At 36.0% G+C, this 18,723-nt stretch overlaps 1 protein-coding gene across 1 annotated transcript in view; it reads left to right on the top strand.

The window, feature by feature from the left end:
- The window catches only part of LOC100338257 (WD repeat-containing protein 64), a 144,964-nt gene that overhangs the window by 50,625 nt on the left and 75,616 nt on the right, over positions 1-18,723 (top strand). Inside the window, exons 9-10 of the mRNA XM_002717339.6 lie at positions 4,867-4,946; positions 12,883-13,022. Of these exons, the coding sequence (XP_002717385.4) occupies positions 4,867-4,946; positions 12,883-13,022 (220 nt within the window). The remainder of the gene's footprint in view (positions 1-4,866; positions 4,947-12,882; positions 13,023-18,723) is intronic.

Below are 18,723 nucleotides of genomic sequence, written 5' to 3'. Positions count from 1 at the left end.
AGGCTTGGTCAGCAGACAATGCTTTGAGTAGGTAACATTTGGGCAGAGATATAAATAAGGTGAAGATCAAATTATGCAAAGATCTAGAAGGTTGTTCAAGAAGCAGGTATAGGCTCCTGGTTGGGGGTGGTGTTTACATGGTACTATTTCCTAGGATAGAATTTAATTGAAGAGACAGAATTGTGTGGGAGCAAATAAATTCTAAAGTCATTTCTACCACTAGTGTATCAGACACGTGGTCTTGGGCATGAAACAAGTTATTTGAACCTCAATAACATTATTTGTGAATGAAAACAGTATTACCTTTCTTACCTCGTGGGAAATTTGTACCTCCAATTAGCTAAGATGGGTGAAAGGGCTTTGAAAATTCTAAAAGGTAACAATTCAAGGTAACTTACAGTTGTTTCAGTTGTTTTCTGGAGGGCAAATTTTTGAAGAAGGCTTTGACATTCACCTGCTGTCAAAATCCATCATAATATTCCTTTGGGAACAAGTTGTGAATGTGCCAATATTCCTTTTTCCAAGCTTAAGGATCTGATTGGCAATCAAGCTGTGAATGTTTGTGTTAGGCTTGAAATGAGGAATATTAATCTTTTGAAAAATCTCACTCAGATGGGATACCTCTTTGTCAGAGAAAATCTACTGTTCAAATAGAATAACTCTAGGCAAATTGCAAACATTTTTTAGATGGAGAAACTCAAGAGCAGAGTTGAATTGTCACAGTCTCCCCTACTTATTTTATTCCTTTTGTTCTTGTACTCCATGACACACACACACACACACACACACACACACACACACAGAGGCAATCATTATGTTGGGTTTGATGCAGTTTTTATGTTTCCTTCAAAATTTATGTTTGAATGTATTTTCAGTTTATGTTATGATACTGTAGATGTTTTACATTTCTGTTCTCCATAGTGTTCCCATAGATTTGGTACTTATAGCTGTAAACATTTAGTTTATCTAGATTCTAGAATGTTTAATTTTCTAGATGGTCTAATTTTCTACCTAACATTTATGCTATGGTCTTTGCTCTAAAAAGCATCTATTTTGTAATAGTTGGGCGTTTGTCTTTGAGCCCAATTCTGGGCCTTCTTAGTATTTGTTCCATCTTTTGTAGCTTAGTTGGTGACACATTCAGCTGAGAGAGAGTTAGGAACCTGTGATAAAAATACTCAGACAATCTCAGCAAGCAATGATCTTGTTCTATTCAGTCAGATTCCAGCTGAGCATTAAAACTACTTCCTCACTTGGGCCACTCTCCTTCTAAATGTGGAAGCTAAAGAGGCTTCTCAAGTGATTTGGTACAGTCCTGTTTTCAGAAAGTCACTGCCACTGCAGAGTCATCTCATGGAAGGAAGGTTGGGGCCACTTCATTCCCAGATTCAACATATTCCTGTTTCCTCAATTCACTATAATGAGTCTTATGTTGAGCCAGATGAAACTGCATTTATACAAATACATAATTGGCCAGCTGTTAAAGTGGGAGCCAGCACAAGCTTCCAAAATGGCAGAAAAAATCCTCTCAAAAAATTTCCATTTCAGAAGTGTTATAATTTTGTATGGAAATTTCATAAATGGAGTTTTGTACCATAAAAAAATGAACACCTGCAATTAATTATACCATGTAGAGCATACTGGCATGTTGCAAGACACAAGTTGAACCTTTAACCCTCTGAGTGCTTGACAGCTTCCAAGAGATAAGCAACTAACTACTTGGCATTGCTTTTCATTAGTTACCCAGCTTGGAGGCAGATTATTATACTGAAAGAGAAAATGCCCACGTGCTTCTGTGTAGTCATACAGAAATGGTTTCTGTCCTAGCACTCACTAGCTCTGTAATTATTGAATAGGACCACCAGCTCTCTTAATCTGTTTTCCCATTTTTTATAATGGGAAAAATATATCTACCACATAGCCTTAGAAAAATTACTTAAGTTAATTCATGAAATGTTCCTAACTTAATGCTTGGCAGACAGTTCATGGTCAATAAATGTTAGTTCTATTTTTTTTGTTCCCCCAAGAAATAAATGGAAGAGCATATAAAAAAGATAGAAAAGAAATTTGACTACTGAAAAGAGGTGGGACTTTTATAAACTTACACAGCTCTAAGCTTGTTGTTCCTCTTTTTTATTTTTCTAGGCTTATTTGTTTATTTAAAGGCAGAGCAACAGAGACAGATAGCCACACACACACACATACACAGATCTTCCATGGGCTGATTCATTTCTCAAATGGCTGCAAGATTCAGGTCTGAGCCAATTTGAAGAGAAGAGCCCAGAATTCTATCCAGGTCTCTCATGTGATTGGCAGGGGCCCAAGTACTTGGGCCATCTTCTGCTGCCTTCCTTGGATCACATTAGTAGGAAACTAGAACTGAAGCATAGCAACTGGGACTAGAATGGGCACTCCAACATGGGCTGCTGGTGGTGTAAGCAGCAACCCAATCTGCCGTACCATATTGCCTATTCCTGCATGTTGAACAGGGATTGGCAACCTATGGTCCACAGGCTAAATGCGAAGAACCACAAGGCTTTATAATGTCAGCAAACTGAGAGTGATTTTTACATTTTAATAGTTGAAAAAAATCAGAATAATATTTCATGAACCATGAAAATGACATTAACCTAAAATTTCATTGTTCATAAATACAGTTGCATGGGAACACAGCCACTTACTCATTTGTGTCATCAATGATTATTTCTGTGTTCTAGTTGACAGAGGAGACACTTCTCAACTTAGGATGTAGTTTCATCCCAATAAACATATTTTAAGGGGCCAGTGTTTTAGTGTACTATGTGGAGTTGCCACCTGCAATGCTGCCATCCAATATGTGTACCAGTTCATGTCCCAACTGCTCTACTTCCAATCTATCTCCCTATTAGTGATCTGAGAAAAGCAGCATGTAAAACCAGCTGTTTGGGTCTCTGCCACCAAAGTGGGAAACCTGGATGAATATCCTGGCTACGAGTTTCCACTTGGCTCAGCCCTGGCCATTGTGGTAATCTGGGTAGTGAACTAGTGAATGAAAAGCTTTCTCTCTCTCTCTCCCTCTGTGTGTGTGTGTGTGTGTGTGTGTGTGTGTGTGTGTCTTTCCCCCTCCCTGTGTAACTCTGACTTTCAAAATAAATAAATAAACCTTTTTAAAAACCCACTTTAAATTGAAAATACCATAAGTAGAAAATATACTATATAACATCATAGCTTAGCCTATCCCACCTTAAACAATCGCAGAACACTCACATTAGCCTATATTTGAACAAAATCATCTAACACAAAGTATACTTTATAATAAAGTGTTAAATATCTCAAGTACACATAAAGATGGGTATTTTGTAGACAGGATGGGATACCAAAACACAAAATCAAAAAATGTTGGCACCACAACACACTGTAGAGTATCACTTGCCCCCCACCCTTTGATTGTGTGGCCAACTAGGAATTATGGCTGGTTTCACTGACCAGCATTTCAGATGTCCTACCACATATCACTAGCTTAGAAAAGATCAAAGATCCGGATTTGAAGTGCAGTTTCTACTGAATGTATGCATATTGCTTCACATGACAAAAAAATCCTAAAACAAGCCATCATAAATTGGGAACTATCTGTAGTTGGCAAAAATCTAAAATATTTATTATGTCCTTTTATTGAAAACGTTTACCAACCCCTGATATGGAATTTTTTATTGTCTGCTCTCTTGCTCCTGGGAATGGGCACAATATGGATGAACGAGAGGCAATAATCCAGAGTGGGAGCCACTTTTACAAAATGCCTTCACCTGAGGCCCTCCCAAATTTTTTACTTCTAACATTATAGAGGAGAAAACATACTTGCCTTTAATTTCTTATCTTCTGTCCTTACTCTTAATTCCACCATCTTTGGGAGAAAAGATAGGATGCTGCTTGCTGCTTGACCCTACTTCTTTAGCAAGCACACAACTGGCCTGGAATGCCTCCCTGTTTAAGCTGAGACATTAGAAGTTTATTGCAGTAATTCTGGTGAGAGGGCTGAACCAAGATATTTTAGTAGAGATGGGATGAAGTGGCCAGATTTCAGGTATATTTTAGAGGAAAAATTAATGGGACATGATAGCCATTTCATGTGGGTGATGAGGGAGGGAGAAGAGTCTAAATGGGTTCCTGGCATCATGTGCTACCAAATGGACTTGTTTAGCTGCCCATATCCTTTCTGGATTAAGAACTGATACAGCTCTGCCCATCCTCTGCATCAGTAAAACCACAAACTCAAGGTGGAGGATTAAGGTTTTGTTTTACGCCGCAACATATATAAAATACTATGCAAATGTCACCACATTAGAGCAAGCAGATTCTGTGGGGCAGGGAGGAATTAATAATGACTTAGATTATTTTCTGTGTGCAAATGGATTTACAACTGATTTAGAAATTAACTATGGCCGTTGCCACTGCTCAATAAGCTAATCCTCCACGTGTGGCACTGGCACACTGGGTTCTGGTCCCGGTCGGGGGGCTGGTTCTGTCCTGGTTGCTCCTTTTCCAGTCCAGCTCTCTGCTGTGGCCCAGGAGTGCAGTGGAGGATGGCCTAAGTGCTTGGGCCCTGCACCTGCATGGGAGACCAGGAGAGGCACCTGGCTCTTGGCTTTGGATCAGCGTGGTGCGCCGGCTGCAGTGCGCTGGTGGCGGCGGCCGCCATTGGGGGATGAACCAGCAGAAGGGGAGGACCTTTCTCTCTGTCTCTTTTTCTCACTGTCCACTCTGCCTGTAAAAAAAAAAAAAAGAAAAGAAAGAAAAAAGAAAAAAGAAATGAACTTACTGAATATAATCTATTTATAAATTAGTGTTTTAAAAAAAATCTACTATTCACATCTAATTTGTGTTTTCCAGGCCTGTCAGAGAGTTTGCCATACCAAGAGGAGCCAACACATTTTGCTACTGTTCCAAAGCAAATGTGATTGTTACTGGAGGTAAGGACAGATCAGGATACAGAGAGATTCTTTTCATTCAGAGAGTACTTTCCTTGAATTTTTTCTGGGAATAACATTTTAGGAATTTAAAAAGCCCTTTTTGGCTTCTGGATTTGATGGTACAGTTATAAAAGCCCAAGAATATGTGAAACAAATTGCTCTATGTTTTACTATAATTTGTAGCCGTAGAGCTTTATTCCATCTAGAACATAGATGGATTAAAGGGAACTTTAGAGTCCCCAGCAATAGAGGTTCACTTGTGCAAATATGTGCATTTTTCTGGAGGGAAAATCCAAAATTTTGTCAAATACTCAAGAAGGTCAAGAGCTACTCATCTAGAAGCAACAAAGAAGGCCAAGGCTAGAACCTCACAGAACACTGACATTTAAGAGATAAGTAAGGTAGAAGACAGGAAGCAAGGTCATCTACTGAGAGTAAAGGAAAAAATAACACTACTAGAGATTTCAGCAGAAAGGTAGCAATGAAATATTGCTTGATGCTCAGACTCCTCATTTACCATACTGGAGTTTTAATATATTTTGATGGCTTTGAGTCTGGGCTCTGGAGTCAGACTGTTTAGATACAAATCCTGTGTCTCTCACTTGCTAGCTATATGGCAAGCAGGTTATTTATTCCTCTAAGCTTGAATCTCATCCACAAGTGAAGTTGAATGTAGTTCCTACTCATAAGGTTATTGTAATAGCTAAGCAAATTCAAATAAAATACTTAGCATCTTACACATAGTAAACACACAGTACAAGTTTGCTAAGAATATCATAAACAATAAGAAAAAACCCTTATACTTTGTATGTTGGCATTTAAGGTTCATAGAGATAATGTATACCTGGTATATTTCTAACAAATATTAATTGAATGTATATAAACACATAGGCAAAATCATTTTTTTCAGACTATGGAAGATTGGTTAGAATAGGATGAAATCTGAGGTTCCCATCAGGAGGCTGTTACTAATGCCTTCAGTAAGGAGAGTATTTGAATTGTTCCCGTGCTATGGGGAAAGAAAAGAAAAAAATCATTCTCAAAGACATGGGAAATGAATTATGCAAAAGGTCTGGAAACAGTGATACTGAAGATTACTAAAGTAAATCAACCACTCCAAGTCTGCACGGTGAGAGAGAGGGAAGAAAAGCAATTGTATTGATGGTTATGTAGAAATAAGGAAGATGTACTCACATGGAGAAGAGGAGCAAATGAAAGCCCACTTTTGGACTTCAATGTGATGTGTTGATTAAAAACCCAGGAAGAATTTCTTTTGCTGTAAAAAAAAAAAAAGCCCATTAGAAAAGTGGGACATCAGGGTTCCCAGGCTGCCCACAGGGAGGAGAGGATGAGCTCCCGGGCCAGATCACCATACAGGAGACAGGAGGTGTGTAGGCTCACAGGATGTCTGTGAGCAAAACAGAAACACAGATACAAGGGAGTTGTGTTGGAGACTTGAGCTTTGGAAGAGAACAAGAAGTTTTTTTTTTTTTTTTTTAAAGAAGAAAATTCTATCATCAACAACATTAAATATACCATTTGGCCAAAGAGTTAGAGAAACAATGAAAAAGAAGAGCCAAAATGTTAAATGAGTAAGTGTTACTGGTTTTTTACATCTAAGACTTCTTTAAATGTCTTACCTCCAAACATACCCAGCAGGCAATGTTTGGTTTCCTACCTCAAGTATCTTGCTTTACCTCTGAAATATCCGTATTACAAAGTGTTAGGGCAGCCAAACTTTGACTTCCTGGCTGGGTCATTTCCCCTAAGGGAATAAATTAGTTTTTCTCCATATATTATGCATCCAAAATCGTTTTATATATATATATATATGTATATAAACCAAATTATATATTTAAGTCTATACTCAGTTTTGGGCCTTCCACAATATCTATTTGAAATTAGCTTACAGTTCTAACATAATTACAAAATAATATAGCAGTCCCTTGGAAAGTACAAGTAGAAACAATCCAGAAGGTAGAGAAGCTGAGTTTCATCATACCTGTCCATTAACAAACTGTTCAAATTTCAACAATCACTTGATCTTTCCCTGTTGCTCATTTTCCTTATCTAACAAAATTAGGAAGTTGGACTTGGGCCTGCCTATTCATATGCAGACTTTAAACTAAATAAACTAAATACTTTCCTGGGAAAATTCAGAATACAGTTTGTCAATGAGGTGCTAGTCAATATATAGTTAGAGCATTATGAATTCAGAAAAATAAAGCATCCATTGGCCACATACTTCTAAAATTCAACTAAGGACATCAAGAAAAGAAAGGAAGGGCTTGTGACTAAGAAGTCTGCAAAGTAGTCCATGAGAGCCATGGCTTGGACTGGGAGCAAGTTTCCTGAACCTTGTTACTGATTATTCTAAGAATCACTCATCTTTCTAAACTGTGCATGCCAAGAATAATTATCCTTTAAAGAGCTCCCTTACCTAGGTGTAAAACACGCAAAGATAGATGGTAGAAGTATGTTTTGAAAAAAAAAAAGTGGGTGCTCGCTTGGCAGCACATAAACTAAAATTGGAATGAAAAAAAAAGTGGGATGCTTCTAATATGATTTTGTGATCCACTGCTGTCCATTTCTGAGTTGATAAGTGTCTTAACTTGCAATGAAAATGGGCACATTTCCTGGCCTCAACCACAAGTCAGAGGAAGGTGGTGGGCACTCCAGGAGATGAGGAAAAGATTTCCTGGTGTGGTGATATCATCCAACACGGTTGAGAATCAAGTGCAGAATTAAGGGCACTGCATGCCCTTAGTTAAAAATACTAGCCTTCTCTTTCACTTCAAGTCAAATCCTGCACACAAGACTCCCCGAGAAAAGAGAGCTTAAACATGTGGCCAAAGTGAGATTTAAGCTCTAAAATATGATGACTGTCATTTGATGCTGCACACCAAACTTGATCATCTCCTCTGGACAGCTTGGTGTCCTCACACAAAAGAAACAAAATGTAAGTATTGACAGTTTTCGTCTACTTTGCAATCTCAGCATTTTAGTTATTTCTGGAATAAAAAATGTGTTTGGTAAAGCTCTGTGACTTAAACTACTTCAGTGTTTGTGGATTAAGGCATTTGACTCCTGTTAACCTTAGTGTTCATTTCATTATAAAATTCTGATCCAGAGTTTGAAAACTAATTAATTATATGAGTTTTCTAGCTCTTTCACAAAGGTAAGAAAACACTGGGCAACATAACTGACAAGCAGCTCATACTTATCAAAATGCATACTTTACTGAATTATCACAGTTATGGAGCCTCTATTAGTAGAAAATGCAAATCCCTATAACTGACAATACATTTTCTCAGGAGAATGCTCTTGTTGATTAGTCAGTCAACCAAGCACACTGCTAAATGTACAGTATGTACCAGCTGACGACTCAAAATACACCATGAAAGCAGCTTTCTGAGGTATAGTTGAATGTGTTAAATGTACTGAGACATTTGGTGGTCTTCACAAGACAGAAGCTCTTGCAAGAAAAAAAAAGCAAAACAAAACACCAAGACGGAGTATTTACCAAAAAACAACTGCTAACTTCCTGAAAGTTATTTTGGTGACCATCAAGGATTTATTACCCATAGTGTCTCCACTAGCCATTTTAAGAATTAAGCTCCTAGTATGGAAAGCCAGTATATAAAAACAATTAATTGCCATCAAAGATGTCTTGGGAGCTTTGCAAATGCTTTTTCATTAGCAATTTTTTACACCACTGCTGTGGACTAGGCACCATAAATATTATAAGTATCAAGTCGTATCCTTTTTATTCAAAAGATTCACTCAGGGGTAGGTGCTAAGCCTAGCAGTTAAGATGCTGGTTAAGATGCCTGTAACCCACACCAGACTGCCTGAATTCAATTCCCACCTCTGGCTGCTATTTCCAGCTTCCTGCCAATGCAGTCCCTGGAAAGTTAGCAAGTGATGGCTCCAGTAGTTGGGTTCCTGCCGCCCACATGCAGGTTTCCAGATCCTGGCTCTAGTCAGCATTGTGGGCCTTTGGGGCGTGAACCAGCAGATGGGAGCTCTCTGTGACTGTCTTCTTTCTGTCTCTTAAATAAAAACAAGAATAATTCAAAGTTTCATAGTACAAATAAGACAAGTCTGTAGATAACCATACTATAACATAGAACATGAGTCAACAGATGATGATAATCATAGCAAAAATAATATAGATAAAATACTCTGGTCACTTAAAGCTTAGTTTCAGGTCCCTTTCTGCTCGTTCTGGATCCAAAAAGCCATGACACAGACTACATAAGGACTTCCTTACTATTGATAGAGCAAGCAGAGATAGGGAAGTCTTGCAATACATGTAAGGAACCTCTGGGAGATCAGGTTTCTTTCACAATGTATGTTGTACAAAACTCTTAATTGAAGGGACTTGGACATTTCTTAGGTGGGATTCTTCTAATTTATTTGTCATCACATGATATATAAGTTACAGACTTTCTCTGTGGACTGGTTAATCTTATCTTCCAGGAGTGATAATGCCCATTCCAAGGATTCCCCAAACCAACATTTTCTAGGATTATCTATGGGTCTGAGGTTCGAGTTCTTAACATACCTAAGTATTATGATACTTCTTGGTGAAAAGAAGTGAAAAGAACATGTAGACGAGTTAACGTATTATTGGAATTATTCAGTTTGAATCATGTAACTGAAAACCTGAAGGTTTTCTCTTACATATAAAAATTCTACTTTGCCCTGTAATCTCACTATGGTAATTTCTCCTTCCAGAGCACAGTCATAAAACTTTAGAGCTGAAATAACTCTTAAAGATCACAGTTTTACAGACAAAGAAATTGAGTCCCCAGAAAAGAAGCAATGTTCCATAAGTGGTGCAACTGGTTAGATGCGGAGTTGTGGCTGAGTCAGTTCTTTGTTCCCATCCCTGTGTTCTTCCTTGACCACAGCAATTTGGTTCGCTAGAGGCTGGCTCCCTCTTGCTTTTCTCTGTGAACTGAGCCAGCTCATCTCATCAAGAGTGATGCGCTTGGATCAAGTGACTCACCAGCTGAGATAAGAGCTTGCTAAATGAAAGAACAGCTATCTTTAATGTGTGACTTTATCTAAATCCTGGCTTGTCAAAAAGAAAAAAGAAAATCAAATGGAAAATAACAAAGAAACAGTGAATTAACTCCTTATGAAAAATAACATTTTTAAAAACTTTTTATTTCATAATTATTATTAATTTACAAAGCAAAAATTGTGAAGTTGTACAAAAATTCCCATATACCCCTTACATAGTTTTCCCTTTTATTAGCATCTCATATTACTATATTTGTCACAATTAATGAGACACATCACGCTTCCTCAATTTTCTTTTAAACCAAAAGTCCTCTGTTCTGCTTTCTTCTCCCAGTATCTAGTAATCCCCTTTCTGTGTTCAGATTGGTGGTTTAGGTTTCATTTGTGTTGAAACTCTCCCATATGAGGGATAATATGTTGTATTTGTCTTTCTGTGTCTGGCTTATTTCCCATAGCATGATGTCCTCCAGCTCCATCAATTTGAAGCAAAGACAGTATTTCATTCTTTTTCATGGCTGAAACTATTCCATTGTGTGTATATACTATATTTCTTTTGTTTACTTATCTGATGATGAACACCTTCGTGACTCCAAATCTTATCTATTGTGAACAGTGTTGCAATAATCAAGTTTATCTCTTTGATACAATGATTTCATATATTTTGGATGTATACTCAGTAATGGGATTGCTGGATCACATGGCAGGCAATTTCTAGATTTTAAATAAATCTCCATACTGTTTTTCATAGTGGCTGTATAATTTATACCCCAGCCAACAATATGAGTTCCCCATTTCTCCACATCATCTCCAGATATTTTTACTTTCTGTCTTTTTGATAATAGCCATTCTAACAAAAGCAAGGTAAGATAGCTCATTGTGGTTTTGATTTGCATTTCCCTGATAGCTAGTGATAGTAAGCATTTTTTCGTATATTTGTTGGCCATTTCTATTTCACCTTTTAAAAATGTCTACTCAGGTCCTTTGCCCATTTCTTTACTGGAAGTTGTTTTTGTTGCTGTTGAGTTTTTTGAGTTCCTGATATATTCTGCACTTGATCTTAGCCAAAAGGCGGAGAAGCAATCCTGATATATTCTGGATATTAGTCCTTTGTTAGATAAGTAGCTTGCAAACACTTTCTCCTCTATGGTGTCTCTTTACTCTAATAATCGTTTCCTCTGCTGTGCAGAAGCTTCTGAGTTTGATATAACATTTGTCTGGTTTTGCTTTTGTTTACTGTGCTGTGGGATCTTATTCAAAAAAATCATTGACTAAACCAATGTCTTGAAATGTTACCCATTTTCTTCTAGAAATCTCATAGTTTCAAGTCTTACATTTAGGTTTCAATCCATCTTGAGTTTATTTTGTATATGATGAAAGATAGGGATGTAATTTCATTATTTTTCTTCTATATATGTGTGTCTGGTTTTGCCAGTAACATTTACTGAAAAGAATACCCTATCTCCAAAGTATGTTATTGGTACCTTTGTTAAAAATTAGTTGGATTATGTATGTGGATTAATTTCTGGGCTCTCTATTCCATTCCATTGACCTATGTGTTTGTTTTTATTTTAATGCCATGCTGTTTTATTTTTTAAAAAGATATCCCTTACTTGAAAGAGGCCTGGAAATGTAAGAAGAGAGAATATGGATTTTCTGAACAGCTAACTAACCTTTGTCATAAAACTAGATGTGTGTGCAAACACATATGATAAATTGATTAGATATTTATTTTATTATCACCAGAGTTCTAATACATTATTAATACAGAATTTGTTCCATCAATGTACAGAAAAAGATAAAATTAACAGATACATACAGGAGAAAACACTCAACAGATTTAGCTATCATAAACTTAAGTTTTTTAAAAAATATATCATTTCAGGCCTATTAAAAATCTTAAACATTTTCAATAATAAAACTATGTTCTGGCCATAATTTGATGACATTATTATAGTCACATTTAACTGATGGCCCTGGAAGTTATTACAGTTATTTGGGAAAGCAATCTAGTAATAGGTTTTAAAGTCACAAAAATGTTGCCAGCCCTAATATAGCAGCCACTCCTGGAAATATATCCTCAGTAGTAATCCAAAAAGGAGAAAAAAAAACACATAAATAAAGTAATGATTCACTTCAATGTTATTGAATAAAGTAAAAACCAGAATCAGTGGAATAATCTTAAGAAGCTATGAAACAGCAAATAAAAGGATAATTATGAGGGTATGAGTCCAAGATCTTCATAAACATAAAAAGAAGCAGGTATAAAAATATATCTATAAAGTATCAAATTTGTGTATTTTAAAAGGTTAACAATAATTTTTTATAAAGAGTGGAGCTATTATGAGGGAAAGAAGCCACTTTTCACAAAAATTATCCCTTTCCGGTCTTTCCAAATTTTAACAATTAAAGAATAGTATCTTTGTTATTATAATGACTACATGTAAGTTATCTACACTTATGGACATGTGCTAGAAGAGAAGGAAAAAATAAAAACATTTGATTAGTTATAATGGTGGAGACATCTGCAGCTTCCCTCTTCCTTTGATTTCTTTCATTATTGTAATGTTTTTGTAATTTAAGAATGTGAAAATGAAAGAACAGCTGCCTTAAATACTTTTGTGAAGTAAATAAAGTATAAATAATACATTAATGCATGGACGAGTAGGAAAGTATTGAATAAAGAAAAGTACTCATAAAATATTCATAAGACTTCACATTTATGTGTATAAAAATGATTATCACAAAACAGCATTGACAGGAGCAGTAGATCCACAACAAACTAGTCTCAATCACAAACTGTCTGGGATTTGATAGTAAGAGCAAGAGAAGGATATGATTGAAAGGGGGACTTTTAAAACTTGATCACTTGAGAAAATCAATAATCTTTCCCTATTCCCTTCTTCAGGAGAAGATAAGGTACTCCGTCTGTGGCACCCCAACATCAGCACCAAACCAGTGGGGAAACTTGTGGGACACATGTTCAGTGTCACTGAGATTGTAACCAATGAGAAAGATCAACACGTCATCAGCCTTTCCTCTGCAAAGGTAGCATATATAGGTAGCCATGTACAGTTTTTGACTGAAGTAACTTATAGTCACTGAGAAAAATATTGTCTCTCTGGAGAAGGAGATGATGAGCCATTGTTCTGTTTCTGTAGATTAGTGCATAAGGAGCAACATGTTTAAAGATAAGTGTAAAAGGATACAGGACTGGAAAGAGAGCTAAAATTATCCTCAATAGTAAAACACAAGAGGTCTGTTCATGATAAATAGGAAACATCATCATTAAAGAAAAAAATAAAAATAAGGATTTCTGCTAATGTTGCACTTTACTTAATGGTGTTTTCAATGTTGCAGGCAATGTGATACCACAAAAAAATGAACTATTAGCGTCACAAGATGATTGAATTATGATATTTGAAAATAATGTGACTGCTTGAAAAATTCAATAAAATCATGTTAAACATTTAGAGCAAATAAGTTCAATAAGATATTTGGTTATAAAAGCAATTTATAAAAAACAAATGAATTTCTAGTTTTTTCTATTATTATTAGAAAAATGGTTAAAGGGATAGCATTTACAAGAACACAAATATGAAATACCTAATAATCTTAATAAGCGATAGGTACCATTTATGTAAAAGTAAGTATGAGGTTTCACTGAAACACTTTCCTTTTAGAACATGAATAAAGAAATATGCTACATTCCTAAATGGAGATCCTAGACATTAGAGGATATTCTCCATCAAATTTATGTATACTTTCAAGGTTGGCCAGGATTATTTAATAATCAATTTGCCAAGTTTAAAGTTAATGTAGAAATGTTGATATAATAGAATATCCTCCTATCCTAGAAACTTTGGAAGGTTTGGTATGGTACTTTCTCTGTCATATATTAAAACATATTATAAAACTACAATAAAGAAAACAGAGTGTTAGTCATTGTAGCAACAGCCACATATATGAAACAGAAGAGAAAATGCAGGAATTAGTAAATATTCATTTGGTGATTTTGTATAAAATATACTTTAAAATTTTCTGTATATGGGTGAAGTGATCATTTTCCCATTCAATCATTATTTATAGCGGTTGTCTATATTCCCACTAAACTAGGGTCTTCGTGATTTGTTTGACACCTGTTGTCATTTAAGTTTCTTATTCAGTGAAGTATTAAGCCTTTTTACGGTAATTTAAATTTAAAATTTGTTAATTTAAAAACATAAAAAGGAGAAGGAAGGAGAGTGTGTAGTAAATATCATTATCTTCTTAGAATTGTATCTGCAATCACAATGAATCTGTCAAAAATTAAATCAAAAAATAAAAAAGAAATACAAAGGTACTTCAAAAACTTCATGGAAAAATATAATTAAGATATTTTTATTTTGGTGCAAAAAGTTTTTAAACCTATGCATAGTGTATGAACTTTTTTAAGAACTCTTTTATGCATGGTTTTCAAAAATGTTTGCATTGAAAGAAACAACTTTTAATTCTAAAAAATAAAAAAGTAGCCTTTCAAGTCCATAAGCAAAGGATTTTTTGTCTAATAAATGCTGGGAAAAGTGATTAAACATATAGAAAAAATATGTAATCTGATCATTACATCATGATATGTAGCAAAATTCCTGGTGGATTAAAAATTTTAAACATAAAATGAGAGAAGTTCCAGAATTTATAACTTTTTATAACTTTTATATAATTAAATGTTTATAACTTTTATATAACTAAAAGTAATTCCTAAGCATATCACCTATAGCTAAAGGAAAAATAAATATAACTACTTAACACTCAAACTTTCCATAAATTATAATATATATGATGTATCTTATGTTTACTGAGTGTCAGATATGTACTACTAAGGATTTTATATATACACCTCCCTTGATTCTAATAACTGTCCTATAAAGTAATTATATCAAGATTACACTTGTGAAGGAAAATCACTTCTAAGTAACTTGTACAGGGCCACACAGCTACCTAGCTGCTAAGTGTAGCCTATCCTATTTCTGATTCTACCACAGACTGCCTCCCGAATACTCATAAACAAAGCTAAAGACGGAGTCAGAATAGTCAAAAATTCAATAAAGATGACAGAAATGGGAATTATATCCTTAAACAAACAAATAGCACCCACAATCAAGAGAAATAATAAGAGGAATGGGGAGAGGTAAATGTATAAGAACACAGCATTTTTTTTAATTTGAGAGGCAGAGACAGGACAGAGAATGCATACTTTTACAACAGAGGAACTTGTTAATTTTAAGAATAGGAATGAAAAGACAGTGAAAGTTTTGAGATACTAAAACATTCTGAATTTAGTCTCCTCTTGAAAATTTAAAGAAAAATAAGGTATCTTTCTAGCAAAAGTGGAAATCATTCATCCTAAGTAAAGAAACAGAGGTAACCTTTCCTATTTCTTTTAAATGTATTAGACATAGAAAGATGATTTTCATTCACACGTCCTAGCAGCTCCATTCGGCAAATTACTTGTTATCTTTCACTTGGTTTCTTCATCTGTAAAATGTAGAAGTGCTTAGCCCAGAGGGTTGTTATAATGATGAAACATTCACAGCAAACATTTATTTCTTTAGTGTCTATATGCCAGGGCTATTTTGGGTTTTAGAGAGAAAACATCCAACAAGGACAAGAGTCCTGAGGGAGCTTAGTTCCTAGGAGGAACTAATATATATAAGAGAGAAGTATGTTAAGAATTATACAAAATGGAAAACAGCTCTGTGATGTAATTGAACATCACGTTCGAAGAGGGGATTACAAGCTGAAGAATATGAAGAGCTGGTTTTTTGAATAAATAAACAAAATTGATAGAACATTGGCCCAACTAACTGAAAAAAAAATACAAATCAATAAAATCAGAACTGAAACAGGAAATGTAACAGATACCACAGAAATAAAAAGAATCATCAGGAATTACTACAAAGAACTGTATGCCAACAAATTGGGAAGCTAGAAGAAATGGCTAGATTCCTAGACACATGCAATCTACCAAAATTGAGTCATGAAGACATAGAAACAGACCAATAACCATGATGGAAATTGGATCAGTAATAATGGCACTCTCAACAAAGAAAAGCCCATGCCAAGGCAGCTTCACCCCTGAATTCTTTTTTTTTTATTTAGTAAATATAAATTTCCAAAGTACAGTTTATGGATTATAATGGCTTCCCCCCCCATAATTTCCCTCCCACTTACACCCCTCCCGTCTCCCACTCCCTCTCCCCTTCCATTAACATCAAGATTCATTTTCAATTATCTTTATATACAGAAGATCAATTTAGCATATATTAAGTAAAGATTTCAACAGTTTGCACCCACACAGAAACACAAAGTGTAAAATACTGTTTCAGTACTAGTTATAGCATTACTTCACGTCGGACAACACATTAAGGACAGATCCCACATGAGGAGTAATTACACAGTGACTCCTGTTGTTGACTTAACAGTTTGACACTCTTGTTTATGGAGTCAGTAATCTCCCTAGGCTCTAGTCATGAGTTGCCAAGGCTATGGAAGCCTTTTGAGTTCGCCGATTTCGGTCTTATTCAGACAGGGTCATAGTCAAAGTGGAAGTTCTCTCCTCCCTTTAGAGAAAGGTACCTCCTTCTTTGATGGCCCCGTTCTTTCCACTGGGATCCAAATCGCAGAGATCTTTCATTTAGGTGGTGGTGGTTTTTTTTTTGTTGTTGTTTTGTTTTTTTGTTTTTTTTTTTTGTTTTTGCCAGAGTGTCTTGGCTTTCCATGCCTAAAATACTCTCATGGGCTTTTCAGCCAGATCTGAATGCCTTAAGGGCTGATTCTGAGGCCAGAGTGCTGTTTAGGACATCTGCCATTCTATGAGTCTGCTGTGTGTCCTGCTTCCCATGATGGATCGTTCTCTCCCTTTTTGATTCTATCTCAGTCCTGAATTCTAGCAGACTTTGAAAGAGGAACTAATTCCATTTCCTCTCAAGCTAATCAAAACAACTGAAAGGGAGGAAATCCTTCTATGAAGGCTGCATCACCTTAGTTCCTAAGCCAGAAAAAGATAACAACAGAGAAAGAGAACTACAGACCAATATCTTGAGGAACATAAATGTAAAAATCCTCATCAAAATATTAGCTAATCGAATCCATCTATACATCAGAAAGATCATTCACTTGGACCAACTGAGATTTATCTTTGGTATGCAGAGATGTTTCAATATTTGCAAATCAATCAATGTGATACATCACATTCAGAAACTTAAGAACAAAAACCCTATGGTTACCTCAATAGATGCCGAGCAAGCATTTGATAAAACACAACACTCTTTCATAATGAAAACCTTAAGAAAATTGGGTGTAGAAGGAACATTCCTCAGCACAATCAGGACAGTTTATGATAAACCCATGACCAGCATCCTACTGAATGAGGAAAATTTGGAAGCCATTCCCGTGAAGATCCAGAACCAGACAAAGATGCCCACTCTCACCATTGCTATTCAATATAGTCCTGGAAGTTTTTGCCAGAACCGTTAGGCAAGAAAAATAAAATCAAAGGGATACAGATTGGAAAGGAAGATATCAAACTACCCTTATTTGCAGATGACATTATTCTATGTTTAGAGGATCCAAAAAACTCCATTGAGATACTATTGGAATTCATAAAAGAGTTTGTTAAATTGGCAGGATATAAAATTAACACAGAATAATCAATAGCCTTCATATACACAGACAATGTCATGGCTGAGAAAGAACTTGTAAGATCAGTCCCATTCACAATAGCTCCAAAAAAATTAAATACTGTGGAATAAATTTAACCAAAGATGTCAAAGATCTCTACAATGAAAATTATAAAACACTGAAGAAACATATAGAAGAAGACATTAAAAAATGGAAAAATCTTTCATGTTCATGGATTGAAAGAATCAAAATGTCCATATTACCAAAAGCAATTTATAGATTTAATGAGATCCCCTTCAAAATACCATGGCATTCTTTGTAGATCTAGAAAAACAATGATAATAAAATTCATATGGAAACACAAGAGATCCCAGATAGCTAAGTTAATTTTATAAAACCAAAACTGTTGCTCCCCCATTCGCAGAGGAATGACACTGGACCCTGCGCTGTTCTCTTTCCCCGGCTCTTCCTGGATTAGCTGCCGGCACCCCCCCCCCACACCTCCACGGAGGGGCGGCACCCCCGCCGCTTTCCCCGCTTCCACGGAGGAGCGGTACACCACCGGCCAGCTCTCTCAGGGGCTGCTCAGATGTTCCTCAGATGTTCCTGGTGCATATTGTCTCGCTCTTCCTTTAGTCCTCTTCCACCAATCCATGCTCTGCTGCCCACACGCCGAGCACGCTGCTCTCCTCCAATCAGGAGCAGGATCAGCTCCTGCAGCTTATGAGTTGAACTGGTGAGGCAGCTGTGTAGAAGTTGTTTGCTGTCTCTCAGTGCCATATTGTGGGAGAGCAGATGCATAGAATTAGTCTTAGTTCCAGTAATTTAGTCTAGTCTCAGTTGCTCCCCACACAAAACAAAGCCAGAGGCATCACAATACAATATTTCAAGACATACTACAGGGCAATTAAAATCAAAACAGCCTGGTACTGGCACAAAAGCTTAAACTTGAATGACAAGAGCTAACCTCATGAAGATCTGTAAAAGAGCAATTTAGGTAAAAAGAACAGATGAACTGGCACATATTTATTTTTGCTAAAATTATAATTTATTGTTTTTAATTTAAAAAATAAGATAGGTCTTTCACATG

Source organism: Oryctolagus cuniculus, chromosome 13, assembly GCF_051225735.1.
Source record: "Oryctolagus cuniculus isolate XC-2025 breed Fujian yellow rabbit chromosome 13, ASM5122573v1, whole genome shotgun sequence".
NCBI lineage: Eukaryota > Metazoa > Chordata > Mammalia > Lagomorpha > Leporidae > Oryctolagus > Oryctolagus cuniculus.
Note: the sequence above shows the minus strand (reverse complement) of the source record. Positions and strands in the feature narration are given on the sequence as shown.